Raw genomic sequence first — 19908 nt, 5'->3', positions numbered from 1 at the left:
GCCCCACCCTTCCCTCTATCCTCAGTTGTAAAAAAGTATCTTCCACAACCAAATTCCTTGAGGGAACCGTGTATCACAGTCAATTCATAGGCACTTACCCTTTTTAACTTGTTTGCACCCTTTGATAGGGCGGGTAGGCCGGCCGTCCTGGAAGGCTCATGAGAAAAGACGTTACCGGTAAACTAACGGTAAGATTTCTCCAATCGCCTTCCAGGACGGCCCAACATGAGAGGATACTAGATTAACCTCAGCCTACCTTAGGGTGGGACAACTGCCTGCAAGACCTTGCGTCCAAAGGTCAGGTCCTGTTGAGACAGTACTTCTATCCTGTAATGTTTCAGGAAGGTGTTCTGGCTGGACCAAGTGGCTGCCATGCGGATCTGTTCCCAGGATGCTCCTGCCTTCTCGGCCCAAGATGTTGCTAGGGCTCTTGTAGAATGAGCTTTAACTTTAACAGGAGCTGGGACACCTGATGCCTCATAAGCGATGGTAATTGCTTGCCTGATCCATCTAGAAATTGAGGGCTTGGAAGCCTGCAATCCTTTCCTAGGTCCAGAATGAAGGACCAGAAGATGGTTTGACCTTCTAAAGTTCTTTGTCCTGTCTAAGTAGATGAGTAGAGCTCTTCTAACATCAATACAGTGGAACTTTTCCTCCTTACTGTTCTTTGGGTTGTCACAGAAGGAAGGTAAATTGATCTCCTGTACTCTGTGAAAAGGAGATGCCACCTTTGGGAGATATAGTGGATCTGGTTTTAGGATTATCCTGTCTGGGCATACAGTCATAAACGGTTCTTTGATAGAGAGGGCCTGGAGATCCCCTACTCTCCGAGCTGAAGTGATAGCCAGCAAAAACGTCAGTTTTAAAGACAACCGTTTGAGGGAAATCTGTTCCAAAGGTTCAAAGGGAGACCTAGATAACGCCTCTAGGACCCTTGTCAGGTCCCAAGGAGGGAACCTGTCTTTAGACAAAGGAGTAACTCTTTGTCTGGCTAACAAAAATCTGCTCATCAGTGGCTCTCTTGCCAGACGAGTGTCCAGGAACACCGAGAGAGCCGCAATTTGTACCCTAAGAGTGTTAATGGCCACACCCTTATCCACCCCGTCCTGTAGAAACTCTAGGATTACAGGGGTAGAGGGGGAGTCAAATCCTCTTTGCTTACCCCAGGTACAAAACTTTTTCCATACCTTAGTGTAGATTTTCTTGGTAATAGGTTTCCTGCTCAGCAGGAGAGTATCTACAACTCTCTGTGAGCAACCTTTTGAAATTAAGAGTTGGCTTTCAGTAGCCAAGCTGCCAACTGAAAAAATTCCGGGTCTTGGCATAACACTGGACCCTGAGATAACAGGTTTTTTGAGACCGGCAGATGCCATGGGGGAATCATTGCCATGGTCTTCAGAGTGGCAAACCAAGGTCTTCTTGGCCACCAAGGAGCAATTAGTATCAACCGGAGGTCCTCCGAGTGATTCAGTTTCTGAAGAACTCTCGGGATCAACATTAGAGGGGGGAAGGCGTAAGCCAGACTGAAACCCCAAGGTTGAGCCAGGGCATCCAACCCCATCATTCCTCTGGACCTGGTGAGGGAGAAGAATTTTTCCACTTTCTTGTTCTGCGCTGTGGCAAACAGATCTATTTCTGGTGTTCCGAACCTCTGTGTAATCTTTTGAAAAATTCTGGGGTCTAACTCCCATTCTCCTTCCTGAATCAGATGACGACTGAGGAAGTCTGCTTGCAGGTTGTTTTCCCCCCTGATGTGGACTGCTACTAGAGAGACTACTCTTTCCTCGGCCCAGCTTAGGATTGAGGAAGCTAGATCCAAGAGGGGTCTGGATCTGGTTCCTCCTTGCCTGTTCAGGTATACTACCGTTGTAGTATTGTCTGAGAGAATGAGGACCTCCTTGTTGTGGATGTTCTCTTTGGAAGCTTTCAAGGCTTCTCCTACAGCTTTCAACTCCCTGAAATTGGAGGAGGCTTGAGTTGTCGCCAACTCCCAGATCCCCTGTGCATGAGCTCCTTCCATGTGTGCACCCCAGCCCTTGGTACTGGCGTCTGTAGTGATCTCTATAGGATCCCATTGTCCCCAGGGCCTGCCCTTCCCTAGATTGGTCTGTTCTTTCCACCATATCAGGGATTCCCGGGCCTGAGGGGTGAGGACGACTTGTTCGTCCAACGAGTCTGTTTTTCTGTCCCAAGATGACAAATGGAAAAACAGAAGTTCCCTTGCGTGCAATTGTGCCCACACCAAGGCTGGTATGCTGGCTGACATCAAGCCCAATACTCTCAGAACATCTCTTCTGGAGCAGGATGGGGAGTCTTCTAACCCTTGGACTGTGGTGACTATCTTGTGCATCCTTTCTTGGGTTAGGAATAGTTTTTGAGCCTTTGAGTCTACTAGAAACCCTAGAAAGTTCCGGAGCTGGGATGGGACCAAAGCTGATTTTTTCAGATTGATAAGCCATCCTAGGCTCTCCAAAACCTCTATTACACGATGGGTATCCTGGTTTACCTGGGTCTCTGATTTCCCGAAAATCAGTAGATCGTCCAAGTAGGGGATCAGGGCAATCCCCAACATGTGTAGGTGGGCTACCGCCTCTGCAAGAACCTTCGTAAATATTCTTGGACTGGCAGCTAGACCAAAGGGTAGTGCCCTGAACTGCCAATGAGTCGTTTCCCCATTGTTCTCTAAGGCAAACCTCAGGAACTTTTGATGTTCTGGGTGGATGGGAATGTGTAGGTAAGCGTCTCTGAGGTCTAAGGTGGTCATGAAGACATCCTTTAGTAAGTTCTTTCGTACTGAATAAATTGTCTCCATTGAAAATTTTTTGTACGTCAGGAAACTGTTGAGTTTCTTCAGGTTTATTATTAGGCGGAATTTGCCTGATGGTTTTGGAACCACGAACACATGGGAATACACCCCTTGTAGATGCTGATCCTCTGGTACTGGGGTTATTACTAATTGCTCTGCCAGTTCTTGAATCCCCTGAAGTAGAGCTTCCTTGAACTGAGGTTTCTTGGGGACCTGAGTTATGGTAATTGTGGTGGGTGGTATTGAATTGAATTGAAGGCGATAGCCTTCCTGAATGAGGTTGTAAATATATGGGGAGACTGAAATTTTTCCCCACTGAGGGAAACATTTTTTTCAGTCTCCCCCCCACCTTGATGGTGGCGTCACTTGTTGTCTCTAGAGCCCGCTGAGGAGGGAAAGAGCAAATTATTCCTTTGTTTTCCCTTCCTGAAACCCCATCTCTTGTTGGGTTCTCTTTTACGTCTATTTTGACTATGTTCCTGGGGGCCTCGAAAAAATTTCTTGGGAACATCCTTCCTTTTAACTGGAAATTTCTTCCCTTTTTCTGAGGACCTAGCTAGAACCTCATCCAACCCAGAACCAAATAATAATGATCCTTCAAAAGGCAAGGCACAGAGCTTTGACTTTGAGGTGAGGTCACCCTCCCACTCCTTCAACCAGATAGCTCTTCTGGCTGAGTTTAAAAGGGCACCTGTCTTGGCTGAAGCTACAACCGACTCAACAGCTGCATCTGCCAGGTAAGTTACTGCCTTCCCAATCAGGGTCAGTGAGTCCTGTAAATCTTGAGTCTTATCCTGGGATAAGTTTTTATTCAACCTGTCTAACCAACAGCAGGTATTCCTTGCTACACAAGAGGCAGCCAAGGCTGGGGCCATGGTAGAGGCATTGGCCTCCCAGGCTTTCCTCAGGAGAGACTCCGCTTTCCTATTCATGGCATCCTTAATGCTGCCTGAATCAGCAAAGGAGAGGTCCGATTTCTTGGTTACTTGAGCCAAGGGTGCATCTAATTTTGGACTTTTAATCAGCTGTTCGATATCTTCCTCCTTAAAGGGGAATCTGCATTTCCATGACACTGGTTTCTTAAACTTAGTCTCTGGACGCTGCCATTGCTGAAGAACCAACCCTTTGAGGGATTGGTGGATGGGAAAAACTCTAGGAGTCTTACCTAGACCCTTGTAGAGTCTGTCCTGAGCTGATGTCCCTACTTGTACGTCAGGTATTTCTTCAGAGGCATACACAGCTTGAAGAAGCCCTTGCATGTTATCAAGTCCAAACAGATTCCTGGAAGGTTCTGCTTCCTCTGTTTCATCTGAGTCCCTATCTCCTTCTCCCTCTGAATTGGACTGGGAGATTGAGTGGTTCAAATCCTCTTCTTCCTGTCTACTTCCTTGCAAACCTGAAGGTAGACTCTGAGAAAGGGGCTGGCTAGTTTGTCCTGCTTTAACAAAAAAGCTCTCCTGTGAAGAGGTCCCTTCCCCTGCCTGAGAGGCTGGGGGTGCTAGGGAAGTTTTTACAGTCTGGATTGTTGTCAGCATTTCCTCCCGGACTGTTTTTAAAAAGTCTTTCATAAGGGCTGATGATTCTTTTCCTGCCAGTTTGTAAATGCATTTGTAGCAAAATGGTTTTGTATGGGAGGGAGGTAATTTGTCTGCACAGTTACCACACTTTTTAGAGGCAACAGATCCTGGCCCTGAGACAGTAGAAGTTTCCTGAACACCACTCTGGGACTCTGGAAGACAGGATACAACATCGATTAGTATCACTGTTCCCACATATGCAAAGGTATGAGGCCCTATAGAAAAGACACTTAACAGTCCTACTATGGGCAGGGAGAGGGAACATCAAGCATTTTTTAGGGAAAATACATCAGCAGACATTTTCTGTTGAAAGTAAGTTTCTAGATGCACTACAGCACTTACCCGGGTCCGACCTGGGTTTGGCTGCTTTTGCTTGGCTCAGCGCTTCTTCCTTCCCTGGTGGGTGAGTAGAAGGCTTCATCTCCCTGGCAGCTGTCCGAGCTCCTACGGCCTGGGAGCTGCACTACCGCATGTAAAGCGGTTCCGGCGTCTCCTCCACCTTCTCCTTCCGCGTTCGTCGGAACTGACGTCACCGGATGTCCGACTCCTTCCGCTCCGACCGCGAGGCTTGAGGCGCTCGCGTCTGACGTCACTTCCCGCGGGAATTTTGAATCTGATCTTCTGTGGAGGAGAGCTGCTGGCGCCGGGAAAAAACAGAGAAAGACCAGAGGGATCACCCAGGGTGACCGACGGTTCCCCCGATGGAAGAGGCGACCTGTGAGAGACCCGGGAGGGGTGGCAGGTAGAGCTCTACTCTCAATGGCTTCGCTGAACCTGGCTCACAGGGGGACCATAGGACTATCACAAAGTCTGCAGGTCAGTAAAAAACAACAAACGTTTCGTAGGAAGAAACACAATCTAAACTGAGGATAGAGGGAAGGGTGGGGCCTTTTAACTGTGTTTTAATTGATTGTGTTTCCGGTAGGAGGAGCCTATCATCTCTCATGTTGGGCCGTCCTGGAAGGCGATTGGAGAAAGTGCCATTAGTGGGTACACATTTTCACAGTTTCGCTTCTGGTGTAATTATTTCATTTTATTTCATGACCAGCCCCACATCCACAATAAATATTAGATACGATTTTGTGGCTGTGCATTAATACCAGATTTCACCAGCAGGTGATGCTGCATCAACTGGAGCTCTTAGTCCTGCTCAAAGTTGAGAGCTGGACCACACTTTACTATATGGCAGAAGACAGGATGATTGACTTCTATAAAGCTTCAAGTTTAAACACAATGGGGGAGATTTACTAAAACTGGAGAGTGCTAAATATGGTGCAAAATATGGTGCAGCTATGCATGTCATAGTCAATCAGCTTCTAACTCCAGCTTGTACAATTAAGCTTTGACAAACAAACCTGGAAGCTGATTGGTTTCTATGCACAGCTGTACCGGATATTGCACTCTTCACTTTTAGTAAATTTCTGTTCAAGAGATAGAGAGAGATAGAGCGGGATAGAGATAGAGATAGAGAGATGGGAGAAGAAAAAGAAAGCAAAAGAAAGAAAGAAAAAGAAAGAAAGCAAAAGAAAGATGACGGGGGAGATCCGAGTGAGGATGAACCCCAAGAGACTCACCACGCAATGTACGTCTTCCATGTACGATGATAGATCTTCCTAGAAGCCAATTTCCTAGCTTTCAACAGTGTAGGAATCACCGACTCAAATAAACCCCCATCCTTCAGCACCTGGCGTTCAACAGCGACTGTAAAGCAGGATGGAAGATCGGTCCTTGAGACAGCAGATCCTCCCTGAGAGGAAGCTACACGTGTGGCGATCAGGAAGTAAAATGATCCAGGAATCAGCACTAGGGGATGAGGAGGGGCTCCCACCGCCGAAATCGCCGCCCACAAGGATCTATTGTCATGGCTGCCGCCATTTCCAATGGCAAACCACAACAAATATGGCCGTGGTACTACACAAATATGGCTGCCGTGTATAGAAACACGTGGGTTACAACAAAACGGCGGCACCACAAGGCTTACAGGGACCCAGGAGGGAGACCAGGCCTCAAGAACAGATCCTGGCAGAAGCCCCCACCAGGTACAACCCCTACCCCCCGGCCCCTATCGCTAGTTAGCGTCTGACCCCCATCCCAGGAAAAGTGGACAGATCACCCAAAAAGCCCCAGCGTGGAGGGTGGGCAGAGTGAGGGAATTGGCGGGGGGGGGGGGTGCCTGAAAGAAAAAGAGGAACTCAGGGGGGCGACTGTCCCAAGGAGGGGCCCACGTCCACCCGGAGACCCTTCGCAGGAACCAGGCGGGCACTGCTGCAGACAGAGCCCCTCTCCATCGAAATGTGGCGGCTGTCGGCCAGAAGGACTCGGGTCCAGACCCGGTCGTATGCAGCCTCGCAAGGCATTTAACTCGCAGGCCAGCCCCCGTCTGGTGGGGCTATGTCACGGCAAACCTAGCGCAGAGCTGAAGTCTGCTCATGCTCGCTGAAGTCTGCGCGTGCTCACTGGCCAGACTGGGGTGACCAGTTGATCTAGATTATCCAGCCTGTCGCTCAGTCCGGCAGTTGGTTTTAGATCTCACAGGAAAAAAAAACAGGAGAAAAAGTTTCTATCTGAAAAGAAAAAATTGCAAGGACCAGAGATCCCAGCAAGGAACTAGGTCCTTACTCCTAACTAGGCAGAAAAAAACTGAGTGGCTATAGCAGAGAGAGGGAGTATACCCCATGGGACTGACCATGGGTGTAGCCAGAAATCTTTTCTGCCTACTTTCCCACTTTTGTAGGCGGCAATATAACCCAATGGGTATGAATATCAGAAGCTGTGTCCGTCAATGAACAAAAGAGAAAACTGATACCAGTCCAACAATATTTAATACATAAAAAAGCGGCGCTAAGGTGTGCTGAATAAGATCAATGCAACAACAAACATTGAATGACAAATTATGTTGAAATCAGTGTGAAACAAATAGTGCAAAGAAATTGTGCAGAAGAAAAAATGCAATATGGTGATAATTTAAATCTTCAATAAAAAGTATAGTGCGAAGCGGAGACCAAAATGAAGATCACCACCACCGACACCCTTCAGAACACGCCTCTTACCAGATCAACAGGACTATAGGTTATAATGGTCAAATGAGCTCAAGCAGGCAAGTGGATATGGATGATTATCACAGGTAAAAGTGCTGACAGCAGGCATCGGATCCGATGTGAACTGGTTTTACCAATGACCGAACACGCCGCTGCTCCTCCACAGCCACTGCTCAATACATTTTCATTGCATTTGGCTGGGCAAGGATGCACAGTCAAAATTGCGGGAAGGGGGCTGGGATTTAGGAATTTTGATAGGCTGGCTGCACTCGGATGAGGAGCAATTGTTAAAAGAACAACACTAAAAGGTACAGTTGTCCCTTCAACAGCATGATAATGGTTTTGTACAAATGACTTGTTTTACCCTTCCTATCTTGCGATGATCCCGCTTGGCTGCCTCTTCTTGCAGTCTCTCCCACTCCTTCATCTGTTTACTGTCAGGGAAGGAGATCCCGTACACTCTCTGTAATGCATCCTGTGTGGGGTCCCCTCTCCAGAAGGCAGATGAGTTCTGATATGAAACAAGCGGAAAGATCCCAAATGAATAGGATACTGAGCAGATCACAAAAACGCTGTCAAATAATATAATAAACAATAATAATATAATATATTCATATTATAATGAACAAAATGCTGTCCAATAATATAAAAACAAAAATTATTTAATATATTAGTATCATAACAAAATGCTGTCTGTCACTAAAACCATGATTGAGAAGGATAGGTCAATTCTAAAATACAATGTAGACTATAAATCACTTCTATAATACAATGTACAATATCTATCAATCAGTTGCATCAGATACACACATAGATCTCAGAGCAGAGAGTTCGCTTTTGGTGCTGATCATTCAGGTTCAGTTCCCAATAAGCTAAACACAATGCAAGCATTAGGCTGCTTGGACTTAAGTTAGGGGTTAAATTCATGAGTTAGAGTAAAGTTTAAGGGATTAGATAATGTGGTCATTTTTATAATTGGGGTTAGGTCAAGAGTAATTATTGAAAGTGAGGGGTAGTGTTAAAAATTAGGGAAAGTGGAGTATATTTTCAGGGTGCATATTTTCCCTCATTATTGAAGCATTCATCTTAAAGTGGAAGTAAACCATCAGAAAACATACCAACATTCGCCCCCCCCCCCCCCACTTTAACTAAACTTAAAGTGATACTAAAGTGTCATTTGTTTTCCTTTAAAAATAACAAACACGTTATACTTGCCTGCTCTGTGCAGTGGTTTTGCACAGAGCAGCCCAGATCCTCCTCTTTTGAGTCCCCTGCCGGTGCTCCTAGCCCCTCCCTCCAGCTGAGTGCCCCCACAGGAAGCAGCTTGCTATGGGGGCACCCGAGCCGCTGCTGTGTGTGTCCATTCAGAAACGGAACTGTGGCTTGACCCCGCCCCCTCTCTCCTCATTGGCTCACTGACTTTGATTGAGAGCAGCATGAGCCAATGAGGGAGAGTCCCCAGACAGCTGAGACTCTTGTGCAACATTGCTGGATCGAGATGGGGCTCAGGTACTTACCTTAGGGGGGCTGCTGCACACTGAAGGTTTTTTTATCTTAATGCATGGAATGCATTAAGATAAGAAACCCCTTCTGCCTTTAGAACCACCTTAAACCTATCCCCACCCCTATTGTGAGCCCTATACTAACTACCCTGTAAAGAAAAAAAAAGTGTACTCCTACCTAAATTAAGGGCACTCCGGTCCAGTCATGTAATCTCTCCAGTGGCCAGCTTCAGTGTACAGGAGAGAGCAGCGAAAGTGGCTGCAGGGCCTGGGCGCTGATGTCACCCATAGGGGCATTCGTTGTCAGATGTCCCTTCTCTCCCCTGAAGCTGGTGCTGGGAGTTTGTTTTTACAGGGTAGTTAGTATGGGGCTTAGAATAGGGGTGGGTGTAGATTAAAAAAGAAAAAAACTATTATACTCACCTAGGTGGAGGCAGCATCAGTTGTATGTTGCATCTGTTCCCTGCCACCTCCAAGACCGAGAGCTGTCCAATCAAAAACCACTGATCGATCAGTCCTCAGTGAGCCGGTGACAGTCAGTCACGGACCCCCACCTCTACTCCTTCAATGCTCACTGTACCGGCAGGCTGTGGAGAGAACAGGAGCGGCTGGCTCAGGCTCTCAGCGGTGCCAAGTCAACCTGGCTGAGTGACAGCTTTAGCCCTGCTGAATACGGGTCACAGGTGTGCAGAACAAAGTTCACTATTCCTGTGACCTACAGGAGAAGTAGGGCCAAATAAGCACTCAATACTTAGCGCAAACCCCTCAACCCTGCACTCAATACCTAGCGCACCCCGCAACCCTGCACTCAGTACCTAGCGCATCCCGCAACCCTGCACTCAGTACCTAGCGCACCCTGCAGTCAGTACGTAGCGCACCCTGCAACCCTGCAGTCAGTACGTAGCGCACCCTGCAGTCAGTGCGTAGCGCACCCTGCACTCCCCTGCATTCTGTGCATTACACACTCCTGACCCCTGCCACCTACACCGTATACATGGGCAGGGGAAAGGGGGTGCAGTCAGGGGCAGAGTCAAGGGGGGGGGGGGGGCGGCAAAATTAGATTTCACCTAGGGTGGCAAAAATCCTTGCACCGGCCCTGTGTGCACGACGTTTAGGAAATCTCCACCTATGTTTGAAGAGATACAACATATACCAAAAAATGCTTCAATCCAGCGCCATGAATACACTTAGTCTGAATAACTGAACCTAAACTGTTTCATATATCTGAGGATCAATCTTGTATTCTTTGACAGGTCCACTTGACAGTCAAGGGCTACACCCTGCCAGCTTATGCATTAGAACCAACAGATGCTTGGCATGCAGAAAGTGGTGATGATGGCAGCTGACACAGATTGATGTGCCATGTACTAGTTCTGAGACAGTAGAGCTGGGACATATTCGTGTCATGGTCCAGCAACTAATGTACGAGTCTGGCAAAAAATGACTTCCATCATATATTTCTTACACAAGTATCACATTATGATCCAACCCCTCTAATCAAATCTCTTTTTGACTTACCTTGATGAGTTTAATGGCTTTAATTTGCCCGGTGTGCATGACATGAGGACCCTGGCAGAGGTCAACCAGATTTCCACACCTGCACAGACAAAGAAGACATTCTAGTAGCCTCAGATGCCCTTAAAATGTACGTAAACCCAAAAAGTAGTATGTAATATATATTACTAGTCCTTGGACACTGTGGCTGCGTACATTTTCCTGTGTTCATGCCAAGTTTATCCAAGGACAGAAAATACCTGTAGATCCTGCCAGAGTGCCAGTGTCTTTGTAACTCCTTGTACACCGAACTGAAATCTCAAATGTGGTCCGCCTTCCCAGCTATCTTCTGTGAACTACAAAGCAACGCCCCTCCAGGTAACAGGGATAAAAGGGCAGCACATTGGCTAAGTGGTTAGCACTTCCGCCTAGCAGCACTAGGGTCGCCAGTCCGAATCCCAACCATGACACTACCTGCCTGGAGTTTGCATGTTCTCCCTGTGTCTGCGTGCGTTTCCTCTGGGCACTCCGGTTTCCTCCCACATTCCAAAGACCTGCTGGCATGTTAATTGGCTCCTGTTCAAACTGCTTGTATAACAGTGTAAATTTGCTGTCCCCTCAAAATAACTCAACACACAGCCATTAATGTCTAAACAGCTGGCAACAAAAGTGAGTACACCCCTAAGTGAAAATGTCAAAATTGGGCCCAATAAGCCATTTTCCCTCCCTGGTGTCATGTGACCCGTTAGTGTTACAAGGTCTCAGGTGTGTTAAATTTGGTGTCATCGCTCTCTCTCTCATACTAGTCACTGGAAGTTCAACATGGCACCTTATGGCAAAGCACTCTCTGAGGATCCAAAAAAAAGGAATTGTTGCTCTACATAAAGATGGCATAGGCTATAAGAAGATTGCCAAGATCCTGAAACTGAGCTGCAGCACGGTGGCCAAGACCACACAGCGTTTTAACAGGACAGGTTCCATTCAGAACAGGCCTCGCCATGGTCTACCAAAGATGTTGAGTGCACGTGCCCAGTGTCATATCCAGAAGTTGCCTTTGGGAAATAGATGTACGAGTGCTGCCAGCATTGCTGCAGAGGTTGAAGGGGTGAGGGGTCAGCCTGTCAGTGCTCGGACCAAACGCCACACACTGCATCAAATTGGTCTAGGCTGTCATCCTAGAAGGAAGCCTCTTTTAAAGTTGATGCATAAGAAAGCCCACAAAAAAAGTTTACTGAAGACAAGCAAACTAAAGGACATGGATTACTGGAACCATGTCCTATGGTCTAATGAGACCAACATAAAGTTATTTGGTTCAGATGGTGTCAAACGTGTGTGGCGGCAACCAGGTGAGGAGTACAAAGACAAGTGTGTCTTGCCTACAGTCAAGCATGGTGGTGGGAGAGTCATGGTCTGGGGCTGCATGAGTGCTGCCGGCACTAGGGAGCTACAGTTCATTGAGGGAACCATGAATGCCACCATGTACTGTGACATACTGAAACAGAGCATGATTCTATCCCTTCGGAGACTGGGCCGCAAGGCAGTATTCCAACATGATAACAATCCCAAACACACCTCCAAGATGACCACTGCCTTGCTAAAGAAGCTGAGGGTAAAGGTAATGGACTGGCCAATTAGGTCTTCACACCTAAACCCTATTGAGGATCCGTGGGGCATCCTTAAAATGGAAGGTGGAGAAGCGCAAGGTCTCTAAAATCCACCAGCTCGGTGATGTCATCATGGAGGAGGGGAAGAGGACTCCAGTGGCAACCTGTGAAGCTCTGGTGAACTCAATGCCCAAGAGGGTTAAGGCAGTGCTAGACTAACTGGATTTTTGACTTACCGTAAAATCCTTTTCTCTGAAGTACATTGACAGTCGCAGCTTAATATCTTCTTAGCCATTGGGTTATGCTTCTCCCTTCAGGAATAGGAGACTAGGCAAGAAAAAGCTTTCACGCCGCCTATGAGGCTGTCCCTGCAGGCATAACCCCACACATTCTGCTTCAGCCCTCAGTTTCATTGCAAGCATTGTTTAGAAGACAAAAACCCCATTGCACTCATAATTAGAGAGGCGGGTGCTGCATCTGTCAATGAACTTCAGAGAAAATAATTTTACGGTAAGTCAAAAATCAATTTTTTTCTATCGTTCATTGACAGACGCAGCTTTGTATCTTCTTAGTATTTTCATGAGGGGCGGGAAAAAACGCAAAGAACAAAAAAATTCCCCAAAGGCTAAAAACGTAGCCAACCAGGTAACCAGGAGCTCAACCAGGAATGACTGGAGATCACCTAGAAACAAAATACACCCTCAAAGAGAAAAAAGTTCTCTTTTAAACAGCAGCCTGCAAAACCTTGCGGCCAAAAGAGGCATCTGAAGATGCCAACATATCTACCTTGTAGAATTTGGTAAACGTGTGTACTGACGACCAAGTTGCCGCCTTGCAAACTTGCATCACTGATGCCCGATGGCGAAAAGCCCAAGAAGCACTCAGCGCCCTAGTAGAATGTGCCTTCACAGGGAAAGGAGGAGCCTGACCCTTCAATGAATAAGCCTGAACCACCGTCTGCCGGATCCATCTGGATATGGTCGCAACAGACGCAGCCAATCCTTTACGAGGTCCTTCGGTAAGGACAAAAAGAGGCTGATTTCCTGAAAGATTCAGTAGCCGCCAGGTAAACTCTAATTGCCTGAGCCACATACAAAGAATGCAAAGCAATTTCCTTGGGATGCTTGGACTTAGGACACAGTGAAGGCAGCACAATGACTTCATTCAGATGGAAATCAGAAACCACCTTAGGAAGAAATGACTGATTAGGTCGAAGTACCCCTTTATCTCTGTGGACCACCAGATAAGGTGAACAGCAAGACAATGCCGCCAGTTTAGACACCCTGCGGGCAGAAGTGATAGCCACCAAAAAGGCAACCTTCTGAGATAATGTAAGCAGGGGAATCTCCCTAATGTTCTCAAAAGGAGGCTTTTGAAGAACAGATAACACCAAATTCAGGTCCCATGGAGGTAACTGGGATCGCCTCGGAAGCGCAATATGACGCACCCCCTGAATAAGTGTGAATCAGGGCACGTGTAGCTAAAGGACATTGGTAAAACACAGCCAAAGCCAACACTTGGCCTTTCATAGTGCCCAAAGCAAAACACTGTTCAACCCCTTTTTGAAGAAAAGTCAAAACCCCAGCTACAGAAAACAAGCGAGGGTGCACCTTCAGCGATTCCCACCATGAAATGTACGATTTCCACGTACGATGATAGATCTTCCTGGAAGTAGACTTTCTAGCCTTCAAAAGTGTAGGAATCACTGAGTCAGAAAGACTTCTATCCCTCCATACCTGGCTTTCAACAGCCACGCCATTAAAGCCAGCGACTGTAAAGGAGGATGGAAGATCGGCCCTTGAGACTTCTAACCGAACTCTTGCAGTGTTCGGACAGTGACAGTCAAGTCGTCCAACAGGGCTGAGTGAGAGTCCGCCCTCAATAGTAGATCAACCAGGTACCCCAGTACCGAAATCCCCCTTGGCACAGTAATGCCAACACCGGAGCCAGCATCTTGGTAAAGACCCTGGGGGCAGAGGCGAGACCAAAGTTTAACGCCGTAAATTGATAATGCTCCTCTTCTATAGCGAGAAAAATGCTGGTGTCCAGCATATATAGGGATGTGTAGATAGGCATCCTTGATACCTATGGAGGCCAAAAGGTCTCCCTGGTGTAGGGCGCCACTACTGTGCAAATGGACGCCATTCGAAACCTCTGTACCCCCACAAAGCGGTTCAAAGCCTTGAGGTCCAGGATTGGATGCACTTTGCCTTCCTTCGGAGAAACGGTCTGGAGATAGGCGCAGGTTGGACAGGCAGAACCTGTCCGACGATCGAGACCGGAATTTGATCTTGAACCCTGATCAGATCAGTTTGTGAGCCCATTCGTCCTGAAACAAAGAAGTCTGTGGTTCCGGAAAGAAGCAAAGATGTCCCCCCACCCCAGAATCATTTGAGGGCTCCCCTTCATGCAGACAAGGATTTGGCTGCAGATCTGGATTAGCCTGTCTTCGGTTTACCTGACCAGGTCTTCTTGGAACTCCCAGAAGACCTGAATGGCTTTCCTTTTTCTTGCGACCAAGAGGTGCGAAAAAAGCCGCCTATGAGAAGTAAAGGAAGGCCCCCGTCTAGCACGTGGTGTCTTGCCCTTAGAGGATTGAGGGAGATGAGTACTCTTCCCACCCCTAAGGCCTTTGATCAACTCATCGAGGGAGGATCCAAACAACCAGTCCCCAGTAAAGGGAAGGTCAGAAAGAGCCTTTTTGGAAGCCTGGTCTGCAGACCAGCTTTTTAGCCGCACCATGCATCTAATAGCAATCCACACCGCGGACACTCTGGCTACCAGTGGAGCCGCATCCAGCGAAGCATCACATAAATACAGAAGGGCTTGAGCCATTTGATCCAAGAGCTCAAGCCCCGGGGAGAGCTGTTCCGTTTCCAAGACACCTTTTAGTATGTTCACCCATTCAGTGACTGACTGACACCAGGGTGGCCACAAAAATTGGTTTCAAAATTGAGCCCGCCAACACATATGGTGGGCTAGAGACTCAATCCATCTATCAACGGGATACGTAAAGGCTGGGGATTCTTCCACTGGGACCAAGGTTGACTTATTCAGTCTGGAAACTGGATGATCCACCTTTGGTGGCATGGTCAATCGAGTGGAGACATTACCCGCAAAGGAATAACAGCATTTAAAACGCTTGGGCACCACTAACGTGCTTGATGCGCCCCCACTACTCATTGACAAGATTCTCAAAAATTTGCGGACAGGGGAACACTTTGCCCGATTTCTGGGATTTGCGGGTGCCAAAGGACACCTGCATTCCTAACACTGTAGACACATTGCCATTTTTAAAGTTTCTTGCACTGAAACTAAGTGTTTCCACCAATAAGCTTTCCCGCACAGCGGCTGATGAGAACAGGACATCAGAATGCGATGACACAGAGCCACCAGGGTGGGGTGCATCTGCGGCGGCCACATCTGCCTCTCAATCTGAAGATACAACAGAGGGAGGCGAAGGCAAAGGGCGCCTCTCGGCTAGCGGCACTTTTTAAAACACTAAATTCACTTTTGACACTAGGCTTTCCAAAACAGCTGTAAAAGCTGACAGGGGCTGCGAACCAGAAGGTTCCGCAGTCGCACCGAGGGGGTCTGTAGGTGCAATTTGAAAAACTAAATTTATAAAGATGTAGTGTCGCTTTAAAAAGTCGCAAAAACAAGATTGTACCGCTACACCGGCGGTACAGCAAGTCTCAGCCTAACACAGTCTGTGTGACGAAACCCACAAGAGACCCCAAAAAACATTACCAAACAGATCAGGAGGCTTGCAGGAACGATCTGTACAGCAGAAAAAGGATCTGACATAGGAAGGGAAAGCACACGGGCTGCCCATACATTACAATGAGGGATTCTGACAGTAATGCAGGGCAAGTCTACAGCAAAATGGCAGCCCCCATGGAGTGCCATGCGGTCTCCAGGACACCTGGGGGGGGGGGGATCAGCAAACAAAGGCATCGGGTGGTCCCCAGAAGGGGACCCCACAAGAGAAAATGCCCCGCCCAAGGACCGCTGCAGCAGCTGCAATATATCCGCCCCCCCCCAAAGGTAGGAACCTGTATGGGAGGAGGGGAACAGTTAAGGGAAGGGTACCTGGTATACCCGAGAGGCCAGGGGAATCGAGGGTCCGATTATTCCATGGAGGGGGCCCACGTCCACCCTGAGACCGCCAGAGAATTGGGGGGACACTTACCATACCACGGAATCAGTTGGGCGCCACTCCAAACAGACTACCTCCCACCCGGGATGGGAGTGCTGCTAGCCAAGGGGTACGCTGCGACTCAGGGCGTTCCAGGTCAATCGTGTCCCGGCGAGACAGTCCACTCGCGGGCTCGTCCTCATCCATCGGGGCTCTGTCGTGGCGAGGCCTAGTGCTGGACTATAACCTGCTCACGCTTGCTGGCCAGCCTGGAAGACCTTAAGGATCTAGAATATCCAGTCCGAAACCCAGCCGGCTGTTGCTTGTAGTTCTCCTGGAACTCAATCAAAAGAATAAAGTACAAAAAACGGTTCCCAAAAAAATAACAGCTAAGACTGAAGTCCCAGCAGGGAACTAGGTCCTACTCTTAAACTAGGCAGAAACAAACTGAGGGCTGTAGTAGAGTGTGTGGGTTTATGTCTGCAGGGACAGTCCCATAGGCGCGGTGAAAGCTTTTTCCTGCCTAGTGTCCTATTCCTGAAGGAAGGAGCATAACCCAATGGCTAAGAAGATATGACGCTGTGTCTGTCAATGAATGATAGAGAAATAATAGTAGCCACACAAAATATTGACACTTTGGGCCCAATTTGGACATTTTCACTTAGGGGTGTACTCAATTTTGTTGCCAGCGGTTTAGACATTAATGGCTGTGTGTTGAGTTATTTTGAGGGGACAGCAAATTTACACTGTTATTCAAGCTGTACAATCACTACTTTACATTGCAGCAAAGTGTCATTTCTTCAGTGTTGTCACATGAAAAGATATACTAAAATATTTACAAAAACGTGAGGGGTGTACTCACTTTTGTGAGATACTGTACGTGATCTTGCACAGCCCAGCCACCCTGTAGCAGTAAATCTGCTATGGGGCGGTCAGGCAAGTGGTTAAGTAGACCATTTTTACTTTTTTTTTTTTTTATTAAACAAGGTCTTTATTGATAAAAAAACTCAGTTACAAAAAATACAAGTACATATCAGGAAACCGCCATGGGAATATAGCAAAACAAAAACCGTCAAAAATGAAGGAAATACCTAGGTACATCAAGGACATATATGGAGTGTGGACATTGCCAAACCTGTATCTGCAATAGCTCTATGCCCCCAACAGTAAATGAAAGCAAGAGATGTAGTGAATAGAAGATTTAGCATAAACAACAGTGCAAAATTTAAATACATGTCAACTAAGCCTGTACCCATCTGTCCCATACTTTATTAAACGTGGAGGGGCACCCGCGGTGGACATATATCAGCTTTTTATAGGGTAGCGTTATGTTAACCTCTCGGAGCCAATCATGAAAGGTGGGGGGATTGTCGCGCATCCATTGTCGTGCAATGCATTTCCTAGCTAGAAATAATGTCTCGTGTAAGAAGAGGGTAGTGGATTTGGCTACACTGGTGTCAGGGAATATCCCTAGCAAGCACGGCTTGGGGGCCAACGTCAGAGGGGAGCCCATAGTGTCATGTAGAAATCTGACCACTTACATAGTTACATAGTAGGTGAAGTTGAATAAAGACAATAGTCCATCCAGTTCAACCTGTGTAGGGGTGTGTGGCTGTAATCATCTCACATAGCCCTGAATGTTCTGATCCTTGAGATGTACGTCTAAGAGTCTTTTGAAAGCCACCATACTTCCCGCAGAAACCACCTCTTGTGGTAGAGAATTCCACAATCTTGTAGCCCTAACAGTAAAGAACCCCCCACGTTGCCTGAGGTTAAAACGCTTCTCCTCTAATCGCATTGTATGCCCTCGAGTCCTCATGCAATCCCTTCGAATGAACAGCTTTTTTTCTAAGCTGAGATCCCCATTGAGATATTTGTAAATTGCTATCATGTCCCCCCTCAGGCGTCTCTTCTCCAGGGAAAATAAATCAAGCGATTGCAGACGCTCTTCATAATTAAGTTCCTCCAATCCCCTAATCAGTTTATTTGCCCTTCTCTGGACTCTCTCCAGCTCCAACACATCCCTCCTGAGGACTGGCGAGCAGAACTGGACAGAATACTCCAGATGCGGTTGGACCAGAGTTTTATAAAGTGAAAGGATTATAGTCTTAGCTCTGGAATACATCCCTTTCTTTATGCATGCTAATATTCTGCTAGCTTTGGCAGCTGCCGCTTGACATTGCATGCTATTGCCTAGTCTATCATCAACCAAGACTCCCAGATCCTTCTCCATTTTTGATTCCCCCAAGGGTTCCCCTCCTAACGTGTATTGTGCTTTTATGTTTTTAGTCCCCAAGTGCAAAACCTTACACTTCTCCACATTAAACCTCATTTGCCAAGTCGTTGCCCACTCTGTTATTTTGTCCAGGTCATTCTGTAGGATATCTGCTTCATGCTGTGCAGTTATTGCCCTCCCCAATTTTGTGTCATCTGCAAAAACCGATAACGAACTACTGATCCTGTCCTCAATGCTGTTTATGAATAAATTGAACAAGGTTGGTCCCAGGACTGAGCCTTGGGGGACCCCGCTTACTACCTCAGACCAGTCTGAGTATGCGCTGTTTATTACCACCCTTTGGACACGCCCCTTTACAAAGTTCCCTATCCAAGAGCAAACCCTGCTGTCGATACCTGCAGACCTTATTTTATAAATGAAGCGCTTGCGGGGAACTGTATCAAATGCCTTAGCTAAATCTAAGTACACCACATCCACTGGTCTCCCCCTATCTAGCTCACAGCTCACCTCCTCAACGAATGTTAAGAGATTGGTTTGACAAGAACGCCCATTTGTAAACCCGTGCTGATTACTGCTGATGATGTTGTTGTCTTTAGCAAACTCTACGATATAGTCCCTTATCATCCCCTCCAGATGTTTACATACTACTGATGTCAGACTGACAGGCCTATAATTCCCTGGGATATGCCTCTGGCCCTTTTTGAATATCGGAATCATGCTAGCTTTCCTCCAATCCCCTGGTACATCTCCTGTCCTAATACTTCCATTCAAAATCCCTGCAGGTCTGGGCAGCTCCAAAGGAGGTGATAAAAGGTGCCAAGTTCCAACCGGACCATTTTTACTTTTAATCTTAAAATGAATTCAATTGTTTGTTAAATAAACCTTGCCAACTAAGTTTCTATAAAGGCTTCTGTGTATAAAAGTGATTTTTATATAACAGTCACACACTAAGCTAAAATTGTCAACCCCTTTAAAAATAAATTCTGATGTTAAAAAGGTATGGTATTTTACCTGTAAATACTAGTAGTTGCTTCCACTTTGTCTTCAATGATTTGTACTTTAAACTTGTTATACTGCAGAAGAGAAAGGAGAAGATTAGGAGACCCTAAGGGCAAAAAATACAGAGGCCTCAATTTCCAATTCCCCCAAAGAGTCAAACCATTCAACAACCTGTAGGAAAAACCTCATCAGCTAACAAAAAAATTCACATTGGATCGGTGAATGGTGGTGACAGGCTTATGACACAAAGGCAAAGAGAACCAGTCTCTGTGACATTAGGTTGGACGTGGCAACAGAAAATTAAAGATCTGACAAATGGAATCTACAAAAAAAAGTGGGTGGGTGACTCAATTCAATTTGCTGGTATCTTCTCAGAACTAAGGTGTCAACTGTTGGTGGACTGAAACTTTGCACCAAACTTTATGGGGTTCATTTACTAAAAATGAAAAATCTAGTGCAGGTCTGCATAGAAACCAATCAGCTTCTAGATGCTTTTGTCAAAGCTTAATTGAAC

General features: G+C 46.8%; 1 protein-coding gene across 1 annotated transcript in view; it reads right to left on the bottom strand.

The window, feature by feature from the left end:
• Positions 1 to 19908, bottom strand: part of TARS2 (threonyl-tRNA synthetase 2, mitochondrial) — a gene marked incomplete at its 5' end in the record, with an annotated part of 94938 nt that overhangs the window by 41542 nt on the left and 33488 nt on the right. The window contains 3 exons of the mRNA XM_082274887.1: positions 7786 to 7932; positions 10442 to 10520; positions 19407 to 19468. Coding sequence (XP_082131013.1) covers positions 7786 to 7932; positions 10442 to 10520; positions 19407 to 19468 — 288 coding nt within the window. The remainder of the gene's footprint in view (positions 1 to 7785; positions 7933 to 10441; positions 10521 to 19406; positions 19469 to 19908) is intronic.

The sequence above is a fragment of the Pelophylax lessonae genome (assembly GCF_965119305.1).
Source record: "Pelophylax lessonae genome assembly, chromosome: 13".
NCBI classification, from domain to species: domain Eukaryota; kingdom Metazoa; phylum Chordata; class Amphibia; order Anura; family Ranidae; genus Pelophylax; species Pelophylax lessonae.
The sequence above is the reverse complement of the archived record's forward strand: the minus strand, read 5'-3'. Positions and strand labels throughout refer to the sequence as shown.